Source organism: Gouania willdenowi, chromosome 19 (assembly GCF_900634775.1).
Source record: "Gouania willdenowi chromosome 19, fGouWil2.1, whole genome shotgun sequence".
Taxonomy (NCBI): Eukaryota; Metazoa; Chordata; class Actinopteri; order Blenniiformes; family Gobiesocidae; genus Gouania; species Gouania willdenowi.
Genome location: NC_041062.1, coordinates 11,561,579 through 11,580,713, shown reverse-complemented (window position 1 = coordinate 11,580,713; position 19,135 = coordinate 11,561,579). Strand labels below are relative to the sequence as shown.

At 38.6% G+C, this 19,135-nt stretch overlaps 2 protein-coding genes and 1 long non-coding RNA gene across 4 annotated transcripts; 1 reads left to right on the top strand and 2 right to left on the bottom strand.

The window, feature by feature from the left end:
* Positions 1 to 1,957: 1,957 nt before the first annotated feature.
* LOC114481096 (cAMP-dependent protein kinase type I-alpha regulatory subunit) lies at positions 1,958 to 10,537 on the bottom strand. 2 transcript variants are annotated; one of them, XM_028475480.1, is made up of 11 exons: positions 10,390 to 10,537; positions 8,125 to 8,340; positions 7,126 to 7,296; positions 6,918 to 7,009; positions 6,765 to 6,826; positions 6,632 to 6,678; positions 6,384 to 6,542; positions 5,625 to 5,685; positions 5,334 to 5,455; positions 3,510 to 3,591; positions 1,958 to 3,381 (listed from the first exon to the last, which is right to left on the bottom strand). In XM_028475480.1, the coding sequence occupies exons 2-11, from the start codon at positions 8,296 to 8,298 to the stop codon at positions 3,209 to 3,211; spliced, it is 1,143 nt and encodes a 380-aa protein (XP_028331281.1). In that variant the 5' UTR covers positions 8,299 to 8,340; positions 10,390 to 10,537; the 3' UTR covers positions 1,958 to 3,208. The 2 variants fall into 2 exon arrangements, with proteins under 2 accessions (XP_028331281.1, XP_028331280.1); XM_028475479.1 differs by having other exon boundaries at positions 10,321 to 10,482.
* A 1,079-nt stretch (positions 10,538 to 11,616) lies between these two features.
* wipi1 (WD repeat domain, phosphoinositide interacting 1) lies at positions 11,617 to 18,681 on the top strand. The gene is made up of 12 exons (XM_028475478.1): positions 11,617 to 12,018; positions 13,519 to 13,601; positions 14,621 to 14,790; positions 14,899 to 14,995; positions 15,080 to 15,177; positions 15,766 to 15,858; positions 15,931 to 16,001; positions 16,211 to 16,318; positions 17,019 to 17,183; positions 17,274 to 17,381; positions 17,576 to 17,718; positions 18,180 to 18,681. Exons 1-12 carry the CDS (start codon positions 11,942 to 11,944, stop codon positions 18,302 to 18,304), a joined length of 1,338 nt encoding a protein of 445 aa, XP_028331279.1. The 5' UTR covers positions 11,617 to 11,941; the 3' UTR covers positions 18,305 to 18,681.
* On the bottom strand, positions 13,491 to 14,713 carry LOC114481097 (uncharacterized). The gene is made up of 2 exons (XR_003676212.1): positions 14,607 to 14,713; positions 13,491 to 13,655 (listed from the first exon to the last, which is right to left on the bottom strand). It is a non-coding gene; the product is annotated as an uncharacterized LOC114481097 (long non-coding RNA).
* Positions 18,682 to 19,135: the final 454 nt, after the last annotated feature.

Here is a 19,135-nt window from a genome sequence, read left to right as displayed (position 1 = left end):
CACTATTATACCTTTGTATTTTAAAAAAAGTAAGAACTGTAAAGATTGGAAATATATTGAAATAATAAACATGCCTTTTGTTTTGATGTCTGACGTTACAGAAATCAGATATTTGTCTCCCCCTGTTGGGAAGGTGAAGAAACTACAAGGTGGACTGCTCCCAAGTTTTGCAGAAAAGTAGAAAGTTGTACTTAAAAAAAAAACCCCACACACACACACACACACACAATTTCATGTTAAAGTACAGTCTTAAGATATCAGCTATCAAAGAGGTGCAGGGCAGAGAAATCTATGGTATAGAACATTTACTGCATATCTTCTAATTTGGCCATTATTTTTAAATTGAGCCTACAGATGTCATTATGAAACTGCATTTGTAAATTATGTTTCATAACCCATTAAACCTTTATGGCACGGGTTAATTCTATGCTTCTGATTCTTGCTATTTTTGGCCCCAAGGCTAAATGGCTCTGTGGTCATGTCAGCTTTTGTAATTGTAATGGTTTTATTTATAACTAAAAACTAATAATAAATGCACAAAGTGTGATATTTAAGTCATATATATATATATATATATATATATATAAGCATTGGGAAGATATACAAAGTTCACAGGATGATATACAATACTGGGCTCACGGTAACAAAACATTTCATTGCATTTTTAAAATTTAATTTTTTTTTTGTTACGTTTTGATTTGTTTGAATTTTATTCTTAATGTATTTCAATTTCACATTTGACTTTGGTTTCAAGATTATTTAAGATTTGTGTTTGATTTTAATTCTGGTTTAAACGTACTTTGTTAATCACTGGTTGAGTTTAGATGGTGGAGAAGTTAAGACACTCATTGTCAAATACTAATGTTTTTGTACCTATTTGTAATTATCAATGGGTGTTCTGCAGATATCACACAGAAAAAAATCCCCACAGACTGTAACAACAACAACAAAAAAAGTCTCACGTCCAATGGTAAGAGTTTTGAAAAAAAAGAACAACTTCTGAGACCAAACAGTCATTTTTGTAATTTTTTATTGCTTAAACTGCCATCTGGAACAATCTATACCAAAAGGATAAACATTTTTGCACATACAGGAGAATAAACTAAATACAGGATAGAATAGAAAAAAGAATGGTCCTCTGGTGTTCTGCAGCTCTCTGCGCCGCAGACCAAACTATCTCACTGAAGGTGGGACTGCTGACTACTGTAAGCCCAGGTTAAGTAAGCTAAGGCAAACCGGGACGTCTGCTGTGTGGATAAAAGGTGTTTGTACTTAAACCGATGAAGCAGCTATATATATATATATATTTATATATACTGTACATGAAAAGCCTTTTGTTTTGGTGGCACCCTCACTGCTAATGCAGCGTCACTTCCTGCGGATCAGGACAACCTGGATGTGTTGATTGTATCCGCATGGATAACCTGAGGGTTGGGGGAGGGGCGCTGATGAATATGATCACTATAAGGGTGAAGAAACATTCGCTCAAGTTCTCTCACCACTAGCAAGGGAAACTGTTTCTGGACAAATAAAGACACGTCTTACCTCTAAACACATACAAATGATCTGAAATAGCCCAAACAGAAATATGACCCATTACAGGTCGTTACTAACAGGAATTAAAGGAGAAGATGACAAATCCAGATGTCAATACAATATAATTGTATTAAAAATGGACTTAAACATGTTAAGCGATCTAAATAGCCATGAAGCAGTTAAGCAACGGGAGTACATTTTCTGCTTCGGGATAGTTTTTTTTTTTTTTAAAAAAACACACTTCCATTCATTCCAGATCACTGATGCCTAAAAACATCATGCCAAGTAAGCATAGAGAACCGGTCACAAGCTGATGAAAAGACAGCCACCTTTTCAAATAGGCAAAAAGCAATGAGACTATCGTAGTTTGAAATAAATATCTGCTCACTCTGCCCAGCTGTGTGAGGTTAGGACACAAACACTCTCCAGATGCACTCACTGGTGGTTGTTTTTTTTCTTTTTTTTTTTTTCTTACTCAGATAAGCTTGTGATCCCACTTCTAATCTGTTTTTAAAAAGTTTTAATCCATGACACTTTACACAATACAATTACATACTGTTTTGTCAGTCGACAAAAAAGAAGCATTTATTTACTCTGTGGCACTGGACACCTAAAATAGAATTTATGGAAAAATAAGTGCTTACAAAAGACAGTTAAACAATTTTTTTTTAAGATCACCATCACTCCAAACCATTAGTTCATCATTTAATCAATGATAATATAACTATGATCCTTTTAACTATACTATGATAACATTTGATTACAAACCTTAGCAGAAGAGTGACCAAGATATTTGGTATACACTAAATAAACTGAATACTGAAATACATGTAATACTTTTCCTTTTTTTATTGATTTTTTTTTTTTCCCTCAGAGTAGTCAAGGCAGTTCTTGTATGTTGGTTTCATTGAGCAGACAGTAACAACTACTTCCTGTTGCAGCTATCTGCTGCTGATAGCCTTTTCACAGCGCTGCATTCTCCCCATGAGACCGTAATAGACATTTGGCACTAGCCTGGTAGCTGCACAATACAAACCTTACGTTGTGCAAGTTCTCTCCCGTGACGCAAAAAACAAAAAACCCGCTGACCAATCAGATCAATCCACAAATGAAGCAGGTTCCGGAAAATGGCGTACAGTCGGATGCTACAGCATACATCCTGCCTTCTACGGGCTGTAGCCTCGGCTCTAATATCCGTGCATCTAATCAGGCTAACTGATGTCAAAAAGGAAACTCATACGCAGGGAATAAGCAAACCTTCACTTCACTTAAAACCTTAAAACGGAAATCTGCAGCAAATTCACCCAAAAGCGCTGTGTAAAGTCTGATTGTCTGTCTCCCCTCTCTGAGGCCCTTTGAGTCTTTCACATCCTCTGCTCTGTGTTTAAAAAGAAAGCGTAACCAGCATATACATACATAAGTTAAGTAACGTGGTGTAACTGTGCCTACAAGGTAGCGTACAGCAGCTGGTACAAGCGCTGGTGAATGGCTAAAGGTCACATAATGATTGGTAGGTGTAAAACAAGGAGGGCGAGGGGACAAGCCAACAAAAGCCAGAAGAAAAGAGCCAAAAGCAAAGTGGCGTTGATGGACCCTGGGTCTGAGAGGAGGAGGGGGGTGGAGGGGAGGTGAGGGGGCGTGTCAGGGTGATGGGTGAGGATGAGGAGCGCGCTCAGACGGACAGCGAGACAAAGCTGTTGTACTGTTGGATGTTTCGCTTCAGGATGTCTGAGCAGGGGCCTAAGACGCGCTCAAAGCGAGGCCGGTCCAGCTTCACACACTTCAGGGGCCCGCGGGCGACCACGGTGGCAGCACGGGGGCGGTTCATCAGCAGAGCTATCTCACCTGAAAACACACACACACATTAAACAAAGGAACTCCCAAAACAGATTCTAAATTTTTTAAATCAGTTTAGGATTTCAACATGACCTTTTACACTTAACATTAATCACTTTTATTTTCTTTATTCTTACCAAAGTAATCCGATGGTCCTAATCTGCCGACTTCCACAAACTCTTCATTTTCTGAGCGACGCTGCAACACTGCTGCAGAACCCTGTCTCACACACACACACACACACACTAATCAGCATGTCACTTTCAAAACAAGATACTTTAAAGTTCCTCATTCTAATGTTGTGTTCACACTGGAAGCGCCACAAATTTTTGTGCCGTGCTCCACGCAAAAGCTTCCTAAGGATCGAAAAACGTCTTCGCTTCACGTCCCATTATCGCTTCATAAGCGCATCTGAAGTGAATATAAAAGCGCCGCCGACCAGAATCCCTATCTTTTCACCATCAACTATGGAAAAGTAAAATTGATGCTCTTCACCTTCTGTGGAAACTGAAGTGCCGTCAAAACGCTTTGACGCCAATGTTCCCCAATTCACCAGGTTGACCAGCGTCGCATCCAACTCGGTGAGTTTCACTGTTTTCCTCAGGAGCTGCGTCAAAATCTTCCTGCTCCGGTTCCAGTAAAAAAAAAAACAGTTTGTGTCGTATAGCTGCTGGTGGTCACACACGGCCACGATTATTTATTCCTCCATGCTGAAATGGGTGAAAAGACCGGTGTCCGTGTTGACGGCCTATTCATTTTCAAAAAGGACTCTGATTGGCTTTGGCACCTGCGCGTCACACAAAACATTCGCTGGAGTTTAATATTTTCAACTTGGGCGAATGACGAATGTCACGGAAAATCGGAAGCGCGCATGTCGCGGCCAATGTTCTTGATGAGCAGATCAACAGGAGAAGAATTTGCCTCTTACCGCGTTTATCCTTTTGACTTTGTATGTAATCTGGTTGCGCAAACATTTTGTGACGCGTCCAGTGAAAACGCACCATTACTCAGCGTTAATTACATAATATGAACCTTATGAAACTTGTTATTGTTTTGTTAATATTTGTTTTGGTTTTTTTAATTATTAAACAATTAAATACAATAATGAATAACATAAAGCTTCAAGATTTATCACTAAAATAAGTGTTTCATGACAGCCAATAAGCAAAGATCATTGCTGAAGACTGTGGATTCAGCCCTGGACTGTCTGAGTAGTTTGCATGTTCTCCGCGAGTGTCCATAGATTATATGGTTGACTGGATTCAATCATTCCCAAAGAAATTGAAAGAATACATTTTTTTCTGTAACATTCTGAAGAAATTTGGGAAATGCCACATATTCAACAGCTAATCTTTGTCGTGATGGATTTTTACTTTAAAAGAGAATAACGAGCACAGTCTTAACACAACTATTGAAGATCTACTAAATACACTTTAGATAGACAAACACACAAAGAAGGTCCAAGTTTGTCTTCTTAAGCAACACAACAGATGTTTAGCTATAGTTATGTTTATATTATTGATATTTATTGGACATTTGACAATATTGTAAAATTGGCATTATGCAATGACACCTTTATATTATATATCACATCTTTAATCCATTCAGAGACACAAACTAAATCCGTCACCTACAGTTGAGTAGAAACAAAACAGAGTTCCATGTTATAACTAATGGATGCTCAGGGAGAACATGCAAGTTATGCACAAAAAGACTTGAGCTCTATCTATGACTTTCCAGTTGTAAGGCAGTGATGCTAACCAGTAAAACACTGAGCTAACAAAATTAGCTTTAGCTGTAGTTCAAACAGGTTTAAGTGGATGCACCACTTCACAACTCCGACAGGGGGCGCATGTGAGCACAATAGAATAACATTAAGCTTGGAAAGCAGCTTAAACTGATAAAACGACAAAGAGGGAGACAACAAACGGCCTTTGTTCACATCGGAATAAACTTTTTACCTCCAATATGATGAAGAACTCATCTCCAGGCTCGCCCTGCACAACAATCTTCTGACCATCCTCAAACTGGACGGGTTCCAGGGCATCAGCCACAGTCAGACGTTCCCATTTGTCAAGAGACTCTGAGGAGGCAAAGCAGAGCAATGTTTGAACTCAGCAAAATCCTCTTTATAAAAGTTTAGCTTTCAACTGGAAAGATTTCTAAAAAGACTCCGTAGCATTCATGTCATTTTCATCTCATTTTTTGCTCTTAGATGTGGGATGAACTTCAGTAAAACGAGAAATGGTCACCTAAAATGGAGACTTTCCTGAGGAATTCCTCGTACATCTTCCTCTTTCTCAAAGTACTTCCCTGTGGAAAAAGGTCACGTGTGTGAGAGTAGCTAAAGAAAGCAGTCAAGAAGTTACAAAAGAAAACAATAAGGGAAAAGTTACATTTAAAGGTTTTAAGAGTCTGAACAACTTTGAAAAGTTTTTGTATGTTAATTTGTCGAGTAAAATTGTGGAACAGAATGAGGGTGGAGCTAAAACAAAGTTCAAACATAATTTGGTTTAAAAACAAATATAAATTATTTTCACAAGGTACAGGAATGAATCTGACTACTAATCAGTAATCACCAGTTGTTTTTACCTGTTTTGATGATTAACTATGGATTATTTGTGAACATGTAGATTGTTTAATGATATATGGGTAATTAATTGTATTATTAGTTGTACTTAAACAGCAAAATCGGTAGCGATTAAAGGAGAGGATTAAATAAGTTTACACTTCTTCCTACTCCTTTCGTAAGTTGAGAAGTTTAAGTGCTGGTGGATCATATCAATGGTCTATTTCTGCTGTTGTAATTCATCATTTTTTATTTTCTTAACGGTTGTTCTTTTATCATTTTACATGTTGGAAATAAAGACATCAATCAGTAACAGGTATTCCATACATCCCAAGCATAGACAATTGGAAAGCATTTCACAACAAGCCTTTTATGCCTTGGTTTAAAGCCTCAGACCCACAGGTATCATCATCATCATCATCATCATCATCCGTCTCCTCACCATGAGTATTCTCCTATAGCTGTCCCTGTCGATGCCCCACAGCTTATCGTTGGTCTTGGCTTTAACTGTGGCTGCCCTCGGGGTGCCGTAGATCAGTGCAAGCTCTCCAAAGCTGCCACCCTCTCCGATGCTGGTCACCCACTCATTATTCACGTACACCTGTCAGGATTGGAATGGCAGGAGTTATTTGGAGCTAAATGTTGCCTTGGTTGTTTAGAATACAACAATAACAAGGTGCAGAAACTCACATCCATCTCTCCTTGGTCGATGACGTAGAAATTGTCGCCTTCATCACCTGGAGCCCAAAGAAACATCATCAACGTCGCACACAGACACAGACTACAACCTGGATTACTGTTGATTACTATTGGATTCCCCTACCTTGCTGTATAACAGTTTCACCAGCGATGTACGTGACGGGAAACATTGCATCAAAAATGTCACTGAAACAGATCAGAAATGTGAGGGGAGAGTTTAATAAAACACGACACAAAAGCTTAATCTGTCCTAAAAACATTATTTAAAAACCCGTACCTCCTCTCGTTGTCATCCAGGTGTGAGAACAACACATTCTTTTCAATAGCTTTGGCCAAAGCTGCCATAGTTTTGTAATCTTTAGGAATGACCTGAAAAAAACGGTTCAGAAAAAAAAAAGACTTCATCACTCACGAAGTCATCATTTAGAAAAGGGATGTATTATGTGTTATGATGGAAAAAGTGTTATTTTAGTTTGTATTCCAACCTTTCTGACATATGAAGCTGCATCCTCCTCTGTGTACACCTCCGCGCTGAACGCCCCCCTCCGCCGACGACCCTTCACCACAGGGTTCATGGGTGGGGACACCTCCTCATCGCGCGAGTCTGAGCGAGAACTGCTGGCTTTCTGCTGATTCTGAATCTGCTTGGCCTCCTCCTAAAAGAGAAAGAGTGAGCCTTTCAAAATAAATGGAACTCTGACAAAAGTCACAGTAAACTATTGAAAAGGCTTTCACAAAGACCCATAAAACCTTAAAGCCCTTAGGTGCTCAACTATAACCAAACAAAGTTAAGTAAATAATATAAAGAAATGTTCCTGCAGCTGACGAGTAGATCTTAGCTTTTTAAACAAACGTCCACAACTTTAGCTACTTGTAAAACTATCTCTCTCTTTTTTTTTAATTCATTGAAAAAAAAAAACACATCACAACGGGATAACTACTGCACATTTTGTTTTGGTTTGGTTCAAGTAATGCTTCTGCCTTTTTTCTGTCTCTCCAAACAGCTGTACAGTCATGATTTAACATTAAATCGCCACAATTGTTATGATAAAATAAAGCTTAGCATGGTAAAACAACACACTGATATCATTTGTGAACTTATGTCTCAAGCTAGGACAAAAATCCATCAAAACATAATCAATCATTTGTTTTAAATGAGAAACAACACAAAACTTCTGCTATTTCTAAACACTGTGACAAGAAATGAAAACATGTAGATACCTAAGCCCAAAACCCAACATTAACAAACCTATTGTGAGGTGTTATATGCATATATTCAAATGCTTTGAACATGAAACTGAAATAAATTTAAGTGACTAAAAAAAAAAAACTCCTCATTCGTTTCGATGAGAAAAAGAAATAAAGTTCTAAACAAAGCCATTTTCATAGGTTGGTCAAATCTGATTTTATCGCATGCATTGAAGACTCCACTGTACATTGAATTTCCCCTGCACAGTGGTAACTACATGGTTTCAATCACAAACCTTCTCCAGCCTTTCAAAGTACTCCCTGAGGAAGGCCATGGGCCTCTCTGGCCTGGAGGTGCACAGCTGGACAATGCAATCCTTCAGCAGCTGTTGGATGTTATGCTTCTGAACATACTGCTCACACTCCCTCAGGCTCCGCTCCTCCTCGCTGCTCGTGCTTCCAGAAGCCATGACGAAAACTGCAACCCTGCTTTGTGACCTCGAAAGTGTTTGCTGTAAAATAACGAGGGGGATAGAAATAAGAATGTGAAGTCGGGAGGTGGACTTACAGGGAAACAGATAAAGTAGCCCTAACAGAATCAGGACATTGGGATGAGAGCCGGGCAGAGAGAATGTGCGAGAAATAGAAACTGAGTGAGAAAAGCAGTGAGACGAGGCCTTGTTTAGTCACTATGGAGCCGGAGATTTCTTAAGTGTCACAGATTAAAACTGATCATATGACGAGTTCCCACAGTAAATCATCAATAGTTAATTTCCCTTACACTGATACTGTTTTTGAGTTCGCCATCTTTTGCCTAAAATAAACACGTCTCTTTTAATTCAAAGTGTGACATGGATCAGGCTACTTAATACTCTGTACTGTATATGGACGTGTTAGATAACTGTGACAAACATACCTTAAGGTGTCTTAAAAGGATGAATTTTGGATTTCTAGTGATTGTTTTTTAAGGTGTTGTTGGTGTGACAAAGACAAATGTATGACCAAACAATTGCAGTTGATATATTCTATTGATTTCACACTTAAACAGAATGACGCACAACGAAAATGAAAAAAAAAAAGCATACTAGAAGTAAAAAATACATTTTGTATAATATATCCATGACTATAATTAAACATTGTTACGTCTTTCTTTTACTATATATTTAATTTTAATAAAAGAAAGAGCTATTTAGAAAATATCTTCATGTGACTGTCAAAGCACTCCTGCAGAATATAAATGAGCATTTTGATATATTCTAACTTGCAATAGTTAGTCATAGCTCACCCTAAAGGATAGATAATGATTATTAGGACCTTACACGGTGAGACATAACGAGGATTTAGCAAAATTTGGATGACAAATATTGAGTATATGAATGGTCACCATTATGTTTTCCCTAAAGTCTATTTAAACCTTTAATCCAAGATTGTCCTGCTCCGATATTGCTATCAGTTTGATATCAACAAAAATATAGTATTGGATTACATCAGCCTGCATCTTAAATCACTGATATAATACATATCGTCTTTTTATTGGATTTATTGGGGTTATTTTTCAGAGTCTTCGAATGTATTTATTTTATTCAAATGCAAATTATTCTTATGTTTAAGGATTTAAGAAGAAAAAAAAATGCATGTAACTCATTGTAACACCCAATCTGGATTATGCATTTTGTTTTTAATTGCACTGATGAAATTTAAAATAAAGAAAAATGCACAGAAGAGGAGCGTCTCAATTTCATTTAAATTGCACAAAATTTGCTTTAAAAAAAATAATTAAATGTCACATCAACAGCTGTTGAACATGAACTTTATTGTAAAACAATGAAACCCTTATTTTTGGAGTATTATTATGCCATAATTGTTCCGAGTGCCCTGCTGACATCACATTAGGCCGCAAATCTTTTACACCCTGTTACTAAAATAACAAATAAGTGGTAAACAACACATTATAGGTCATTCGGTGCAAACACAGACCTACTTGCACATTTTGATGGCAGATTTCGCCTTTTCAAACATGCAACATTTATAACAATCACATCGGTTATTTGTTGCATTTGATAACGACTTTTGTAACATAACATAATCATAATCAGAAAAGAATTATTTAATCTTCAATGGCAGGAAATATGCTCGATTTCAGAGTTAGTATGAGGTTCGTTTAGGTCAAGGAAGGCTTCATAAGAGGGCTAACAGTTGTAGCCGTGTACGTCAAAAGCACAATATAAAATAATCAACGTGATTTTATTGTCATTCATTGTCACATTGGCTCATATAAAACATGATTTATAGTTTTGATGAACTATCTTTGGTCTGTGTTGTGTCAAAGAATGTCTGCCGTAAAGCCTAGCAGGCTAGCTCTGTGCGATGGCAAAGCTCTCTTCAATGACGCCATCTTGAGCTCTATGATAAACAAACGATAGACGGAGGAAACCACTGTATCTCCTACAAAGGTCACGTGTTCCGTCAAACAAAACCACAAAGATACTCACACGGAACTATAAAATCCTGCCGAGCCTTTGAGTAGAGACTCGGGATGGGAGACGTGTGTCAAATCGTACCGTTAGCAGATCCTTCTCCGGGCTTCGTTTTTTTCTCTCTTCGAGTCCTGGACCGCTGCCCCACCGGATACTGCCGAGGACCAATCAGAAGCCGTCAATGACGTCAATCCTCCCTGTGCTGACATGTGAGCCTGTAACCCATGGCAACCTTAAAGGCGCCCGCACGGAAACCGTGATGTCAAGGGCATTGTGGAGGAATAGAAATCAATTCAAATCAAACTTTTGTTTGGTTTTCTTCCATTCATCAGTTCACCATGACATTTAGGTTTTTATCTGATTCCGACGTAACATTTCAGGTCAGGGAAGTTTGAAACACTGTGTAATACTGTGTTTACAACCAGTGACACATTTCACACCAAAGTTTCCAATGGCGTACTGCTCACATTTTTCTATCTGACTATACCTGTATTACATTGCCGTAGCTATCTGTATTATTCTCTAGTGCAGACAAGACTAATTTTGGAACCAGAATGAGTACCAAATCAACATTCAAAGGTCAGAAATACTTCTTGATATTCTCGGTGAATTGGTCAACAATACATTAAGTGTTCATAAAAGGCAGGAATCCTGTAAAAACTCTGACCAATCCATGCCATTCGGTCTGAATGGAAAGAACCAATCAGATGTCTTTATTAGTGCAGGTCCCCACACATGGCCCCATAGAAAACCATTAAAGTAGGTTTCTGTCAGGTCGAAATAGCTGTCAGCAACTTAAAATCAGGCTCATATGTTTTTTATTTAATTTAGATAATTACATTTTATTGGAGTTCATTTGACGCTACAGACACACCCACACTGCCTCGAAACACATCTCATACTTAAAACTACACCGTTATCAGATATATGACTTTAAAAAGCTGTGGAAAATGTGACAAATGGTATATTGATATAATACATGTCATTTTAAAAAGATATAAAACCAGCCAGTGGACAAAGGTGACAGTGTAGATTTGGACACAATATTTAATAGTTTATTAATATATGTGGTTCATTTTTCCACAGGGATTGTGGACTGATAACGTGTCCAATGCATTTTATCCAATAACATCAAAACAATTCCTCGTGATAAGACGGAAAGTACCATTAGCCAATGAGCAGTCACGTATTTTAAGCAATAACTCACATTTGATTGACAGCTGTCAAAGCCAATCCGGAGTTAGATTTAAGCGGACTGCCCAATGGACATTCAGTAGGGGTGGGATCAACCCTCTGCTTGTAGCCAATAGAAACGCTCCTTGGAGTGACACATCCTCCCATCAGCTGTTTTTGTTTTGCTGTATGAAAATTGGAAGTTCGTAATAATATCACAAAGACGGTGGCGAGTATTTCTAGACAAACCGCAGCTGAAGGTTGGGACTGTCGTTGGTTCTCGTACTTGTTCATATTTGAGGCCGTAAAATGCGAACATTGTGAGCTGGTCTGTCCGGGACATTCTTCTCCCTGAACACTGTGAGCGTGGCGCTTGGAGTCAGGAGAGGAAGCGGGATCGACTGGATCCCAAGGCCTGCGATCTCGACCACCGAGAGGGAGAGTGGGCGCCGTGGCGGCTCGGATGGAGACCCAGGAGGAACCGGATTGTCCCGAGGCGCATCGACGCTTCATCTGTGCTTCGTTTAACCAGGACACCACGTAAGAGACCTGCAGGCCTGGCCCCGGGTGAACTAACCCGCTCCCAACAACATTCTATACTATTTATTTAAGGCAACGAATGCTTACACTCTTATCCTCACAATCCTTGTTTTGTGTCTTGAGCAGAACTGTTAGTCTACCAATACTTCATTAAAACTTATGCTTAAACTCATCTACATAAAGTTTAGAACATATTTTACACCTGGCATGTGAAACATAAGGTCCTGCGACCCAAATTCGGCCCCTCGGATAGTTTTGTTCGGTCCAAAGTGTGAATATTTATTAATATGGAAAAGTTAGATAACAGTATTTATTAATTGTAAGTCAATTAACTTTGATCATGTTTGTGAACAATAACTTTTGAAAAAAGTTGACCCCTCTCTCCCCCCCCAAAAAAGTTGAACCTAATTACCTAATACAATTATTAATTTCATTTTTTTTTCTTTTAACTAATTAATTTCCAAAAACAGACTGTGTAAAATAAAATAATAAAATAATAATTTGTAATAATATTTTTTTAAAAAAACGTTGATGTCCAACTAAATCAATGAACTATTGCAAGAAACAATTGTTGTTGTATATTGTGAATTATAACACTTATTTTTTGTTCAAAACCACTGTAGATTAAACTGCATGTGACACATGAAGTAAGACACACTTCTCTAAAAATAAGTCACATTTTTTTTTTTATTGTGTCCATATTTACTTTGATTTATGACATTGTAAATTACCAACGCTTTTAAGAATGGACTTAAAACCCACCTTTTTACATAAGCCTACTTTAACTGCTAATGCTTGTTTTTAGTCCTGTCTTTTTAATATTTGCTGTGTTGTATTGTTTTTCATTCTGTTGTCCGTTGTAGAACTTTGAGATTTGGTGTCAAATGTAAAGTGCATTACAAATAAAATGTATTATTGTTATTATTATTAGTACCATGTCTTTGTCTCATCAGGCTCTTTTTATCCTCTATTACCATAAATGGGAAATTATTTTGGACACAATGCTCAGCTTTCAGCATGAAAGTTTGAAGTTTCCAATGAGAAATGACATCATGATGGTTTTAAACTCTCCTTAAACTGATATTACTTTGCACCCAATGTAGAAGTAAAATGGAAGTATGGTGTTTTAAAAGTTAAAAACCAACTAAATACCATTTTTTTTTAAGTTATAAAGTTTCACATGTAGTATTTCTAATAGATTATATCACATAGTTATGCATGGATTATTTGTAAGAAGATTAACGTGTTATCACAGTCATCAAGCCCGTTTTCTTCCCTGAACCACAAAAAGACAAACTTCCTTGATGTAAACAGTGGTTTTTAGCAGGCGCAGAGTTGAAGAGTTGAAGATAAGCTTTCCAGGCTCACATGATAGCCCCGTCTTCCTGTATACTGAGTTTAAAAAAAAAAAGAGTTTGACCTTGTTTTCTGATTTAAAAGTTGTATAATGGAAATCTTACGTGATTGTACTCTTTTTTATGTGTGTGTGTATTTGCTTAGCTCATTGTCAGTGGGCACCAAGACTGGATACTGGCTTTTCTCGGTCACTGCTGTGGACAAGCTGGACTGCATCCATGAGGGAGGTATGAGAGAATCCGACCCTTCCCACATTAGACGTATGCCACACCCGCACACACCTGCTCCATCAGATGACACACGTTAGTGAAACAATTAGAGCTGTGGTCATAGTTTAGTTTAGTCATACTTATTTTTAGCATTTCTGCATTAGATCAGCAAAGAGAGGTAATTACTCAGCTAACTTATCATTCAAGTTCTAGTGTCATAACGATGTGTGTCAAAAGCAGGGCCGGCCCAGGTCATTTAATGGCCCTCGGAAAAATCAGTAAATGGGGCCCATAGTCAAAAAAATGGTCAAACAAAAACATTTTTGGTATTATTATTATCCAGGGTTTCCTCCAGAAAGCTTGCTAAGCCTGGTTGTAGAGAAGCCCACCGACGGCCCACCGTGTTTTTGTAAAAACAAAATTATTCATAGTTGACAGGAAGATTAAAATTATGACTATTGTGTGTTATTATAAGGCAATTATTAACTATACTTAAACGTAGATTCTTACAAAAAGGCACAATCTTGAAATACGGTTTTAACAAACACAAAAAAAAACCAATATCAGTTGTTTTTACTTAAGTTGAATCTTAAAACAAGCCATTGTGGGTCACATTTAAAGTAAAATAAATTGACATAAATAAAAAATGCAAACATGGCCAAGGGGTAAAACCAGGAAACTCAGAAGCTTTGGTGATTGACAGGCCTACAACATGAAAAAAATGTGAAAGCTATTACTAATTTCATTTTAGTCAGTGTACTGTATTTACATCAGATATTTGTTTCTGCCAGCGTCACTCTCTAGGTTGCCAGTTTGTAATTACAAACAAATACATGGCTGGGTAGATTACTGGAAATGCGCCCTGCAGTTTTGATGCGCACAAAGCACAGCAGTCTTAGTAACGTGCACGTGGGGTTGCCAGGTTGGGGGCCCTAAGCAGTCGCTTAGTTTTTGCATAGGCTGTGGTTGAACGTGATAACAGGAAATCATAGCAGCATTGCTGATGATGTCATTTAATCCCACCTCTTGTTTCTCAGTGGATTGCTCAGATGTCTACATCGTGGAGCGTCTGTTCTCCAGCAGCTTGGTAGTGGTGGTCAGCCTGTCCATGCCTCAGAGAATGAACGTCTACCATTTCAAAAAGGGGACAGAGATTTGCAATTACAGCTACTCCAACAACATCCTCTCTGTCAGATTGAACCGACAGGTAACTGGAGATGACCTGCGACCTTTCCTTGTGAATTATACTCACGTGATTCATGCTGACCTTTTTCTACTGGTGCTGCTGGGTTTTTTTTTTTTCTTCTTCCCCCAGAGGCTTGTGGTGTGCTTGGAGGAGTCCATCTACATTCACAACATCAAAGATATGAAACTACTCAAGACCCTCCTCAACACACCCAGCAATCCCACAGGTTTAATACAGAAACCTCAGAAGATATTCTAATTAATTTAACACACCTACATATTAAAGAATAGACTTCTCTTCCTCATCCTAGGTTTGTGTGCACTCTCCATAAACCATGGGAACTCATACCTGGCGTACCCCGGCAGCACCACCATTGGAGAGATTACAATCTATGATGCAAACAACCTGGTGAGCTTGAAATTAACTCGTAGTGCTGAATATATTTAAAAGCTGTCATCATGTCAATGGAAATGGTGTAATAATAAAACAGTGTTTCTCAAATGGGGGTACGCGATGGCACTCCAGGGGGTACTTGAGAAAGAATGGAAATGTATCAAATAAAAGCATGAAAAATATGGAGATTTTAAAATGTGTATTTTTGATTTAAAATGATAATCATAATAATGATGATGATGAAAATAATCTTAATTGGAACATGGACTGAAAATACAAAGCTCAGTTTTGGTCACACACCAGGTGGGAGATGACAGGAAATTATTTAAAAAAAAAAAAACCTATTCATGATACACAAAATACTATTTCTTTCACTTATTTACAAAGTTAAGAGTCTTTAAAATTTGTGTTAAGTTAACCCCCATTCGTTCTATCATTTTGCTCTATAGTTGCTTTATTTTTAATAGTATTCTGAGCAAAATGTTGTAGCTGGAGAAAGAGGGTACTTGGATTCAGAAATAAGAGAACGGGGCTACTTGAGCCAAAAGAGATTGAGAACCACTGGTATAAAGCACTTATTTATCCGTATTTCTCTCTCCTTAGAGCACACTGTCCCTGATCCAGGCCCACGACAGCCCCCTGGCAGCCCTCACATTCAACTCATCAGGCACAAAACTGGCCAGTGCATCAGAGAAGGTGGAAACTCACCCTGTTTTAACACCCTTCTGTGTCATTATTTATCATTCTGACCCGAGTTCTCATCTGCAGGGTACCGTCATCAGGGTGTTCAGTATTCCCGAAGGACAGAAACTGTTTGAATTTCGACGAGGCATGAAGAGGTTTGTCGTTGATGTTGTTTGTGATTTCGCTGTGAAGCACAACTTATCTATATGTGTAAACACTGAACATGTTGACTCAAGGTCACGTGAAGATGACCTTTTCATTCCTTTAGAGTTCAGTGTTTCCTATAAAACCAGTAAAAATGTTGCCATGTGTTGTGACCAAGTGGCTGAAACAATTGTGTTTTTGTCGTCTCATCGTGTGTTAGATACGTCAGCATCAGCTCATTGTCCTTCAGCGCAGACGCACAGTTCTTGTGCGCCTCCAGCAACACAGAGACAGTTCATATCTTTAAACTGGAGCAGCACAGCCCCAGGTGAATGTTCACACTCATATATTCTCTCTTTAGCACTTTAGAGTCACAGGGTACAGAGCCCCGTCCCAGCCCACAGCAATCATAAGGGGAAGAACACTCAGGCACACATATAAGAAAGCATTGTTTAGTAATTGTTAAGATTATAGCTTAAAGGCATTGAAAATAAAGCCATGTTGTACATTTTCAGGTGTTTAAATCAGGGTCCGCGTGATAAATTGTGCAGGATCCATTAGATGTTTCATCAGCCAGCTCTAAAGGCCTGGTTAAGAACTCTTTTCATTTAGATGTTCTAAAGTAGAGAGACAGAAACAAGTAGGACCGAAGAAGTACCAGGTAGGAGGAATCCTGGTTTAGAAGGTGTGCAGGTTTCTGAGGTGTGACAGAAATGTTTAATTTTTAGCTTGAAGTTGGTCCCAGGATGATTTTACATCCTCTGAATGTCGGCTCACAATGCATCATGGGGCGATTGAGTATGACTAGTGTGCCCACTGTGCATACTTAAAAAATGTCCCGATATTGTATCACATCTGGGTATTTCTCGCATAATCTTTTCATGTAATGTGAACGCACTACATACTAATTTTGACGTCAAACTTAGCATGAGTAGTACGATAGGATTCCATTTCAAACACGGCCATTGTGTATCGTTGTCAAATATTACCTATAGATGTGTGTAATAACCATCCCTCCATCCTTTCAGCCAGGAGGAGGAGTCTCCCACATGGTCAACCTATGTTGGCAAAATGTTCACAGCAGCCAGTACCTACCTGCCCACGCAGGTGTCTGACATGATGCATCAGGATCGCGCCTTCGCCACCGTCCGACTCAACATGTTCGGCCTAAAGAACATCTGCGCCCTGGCTGCGTGAGTCAGCACTGACAGAAACGCTGGAGTGTTATCATAAACGGTCTGTGCTGCTTGTGCAGGTTAATTAGCTTTTGTTGTTTTCGTCAGGGTTCAAAAGCTCCCTCGGCTGCTTGTGGCGTCCTCAGACGGGTGTCTTTACATCTATAATCTGGATCCACAAGATGGAGGCGAGTGTGTTCTTGTCCAAAAACATAGGTTTGTATTTTATTCTCATCTTTTATTTACGGAGTCTAATAAAGTTTAATCTTATTCCGAAGAAATGGAGTTGGAGTTTTTGGAATTCATCGCCTTGGGTTGAATAATTATCTTGATTTTTGCATACAGCGCCATAATGTTCACGTGTCCCATTGGTTGGTACAGTCTTTGATCTGTTGGCTTTGTTCCTACAGACTCTTTGACTCTGGTGAGGAACAGCCAGAGATGAAGGATGGGGAGAAGAACCCTGAGGATGGTCCCGCACAACCTCCCAGCCAAACATATGCTGCCACTGTGGCTCTCCCTTCAACCCCACCCTCCACCACCACCCTTATGGGTAAGACGACTGATGCACAACTGGTTGACAATGCAACATTGATATAAAGATCTCTGCACAGATGTTCAAATTGGGTAAAAATATATACGTTAACTGGCTAATGAGGAATTGATCTATAGTAATGTTGCAATATTCAAGTATATTATTTAAAAATATAAGTTGTCAGTTCATTTATTGTAGTTTTTTGGGGGGGGTTTCTAAACTTTTTTCAATTTAAGAAAAATCTACAAAGAATTCCTTACGACTTGACTCCTCTTAACTGCTTTGTTTAACTGTACTGTTCAAAATGCAGACTATAAAGCTAGATAGGAAACTAAGGAAGTTATATTCTAATTAGTCCATCAGCATTTTTGGTGATATATGATTTTTTTTTAATTCTAGTTACTGCACACTACAAAAGTTAGGGTTGTGATGAGGTCGAGGGCCAAACTAAGTCCTCTGTCTGCACTCCTTTCTCCCAGGATACTCTGAGGATGGGGGGGCCCAGAAGGGCGAGGTGATTCCTGAACACGAATTTGCCGAGGGCCCCGTTTGTCTGGATGACGAGAATGAGTTTCCTCCTGTGGGCAACAACCAGAGTAACTGACCAAACATCCCCTCCCCACCCAACACACCCATCTCCAGGTGCACAAAAACCAGACTGATGTGTTTCAAGCAAAATAATTGGACTGTAAAATTCACGTGCCAATGTGCTCCATGGGATGAGTGCAACAGCCCCTCTCACAAGTTCTAGAGTCCTACTGTTACCCCCCCATGAAACGTCATTGACATCAGTGTTAATCCTGTCGTACTCGACTGCACGTTTCCATTATTGTGGGATGTGTGTTTTATCATTGGACTTTTTTATTTTGTATGATCTAATACACGTGTCAAACTCAAGGCCCGGGGGCCAAATCTGGCCCTTTAGAACATCCAGTTTGGCCCGCAGGAGAAAGTCAAATTATTGTTGAAATTACCAAATATTTCAATAGTTTGTGGATCACAATTTTCCCATGCTTTTATCACATGACTGCAGTCATTTTAAATCTCTAATTGTTCAAAGAACTCGATTTTCCTGAAATTCTTTCACATAATTTCCCCAAATTAAATAAAAAAGAGAAAATCTTGCAGGGACTGACATCTGTCACTTATTGCCTGAATATTGTCGGGGCCTTACATACTTCATGTATCATTTATACGTCGTGTAAAGTTCAAAAGTTCAAACTTGGGGACATTAATGTTGAAATTCCTCGTTTTCCAGCCTAAAATCTGCGGCCCACTAAAGCTCACACTACTTCATCTTTGGCCCCTGAACTAAAATGAGTTTGACACCCCTGATCTAATACAACAGTGTTGGTAGGAATAATAACAAACAGACTGATGCTACATGTTCATATTCATACCTTGAATTCTTGAAACTTAGATGAGATTTAATTTA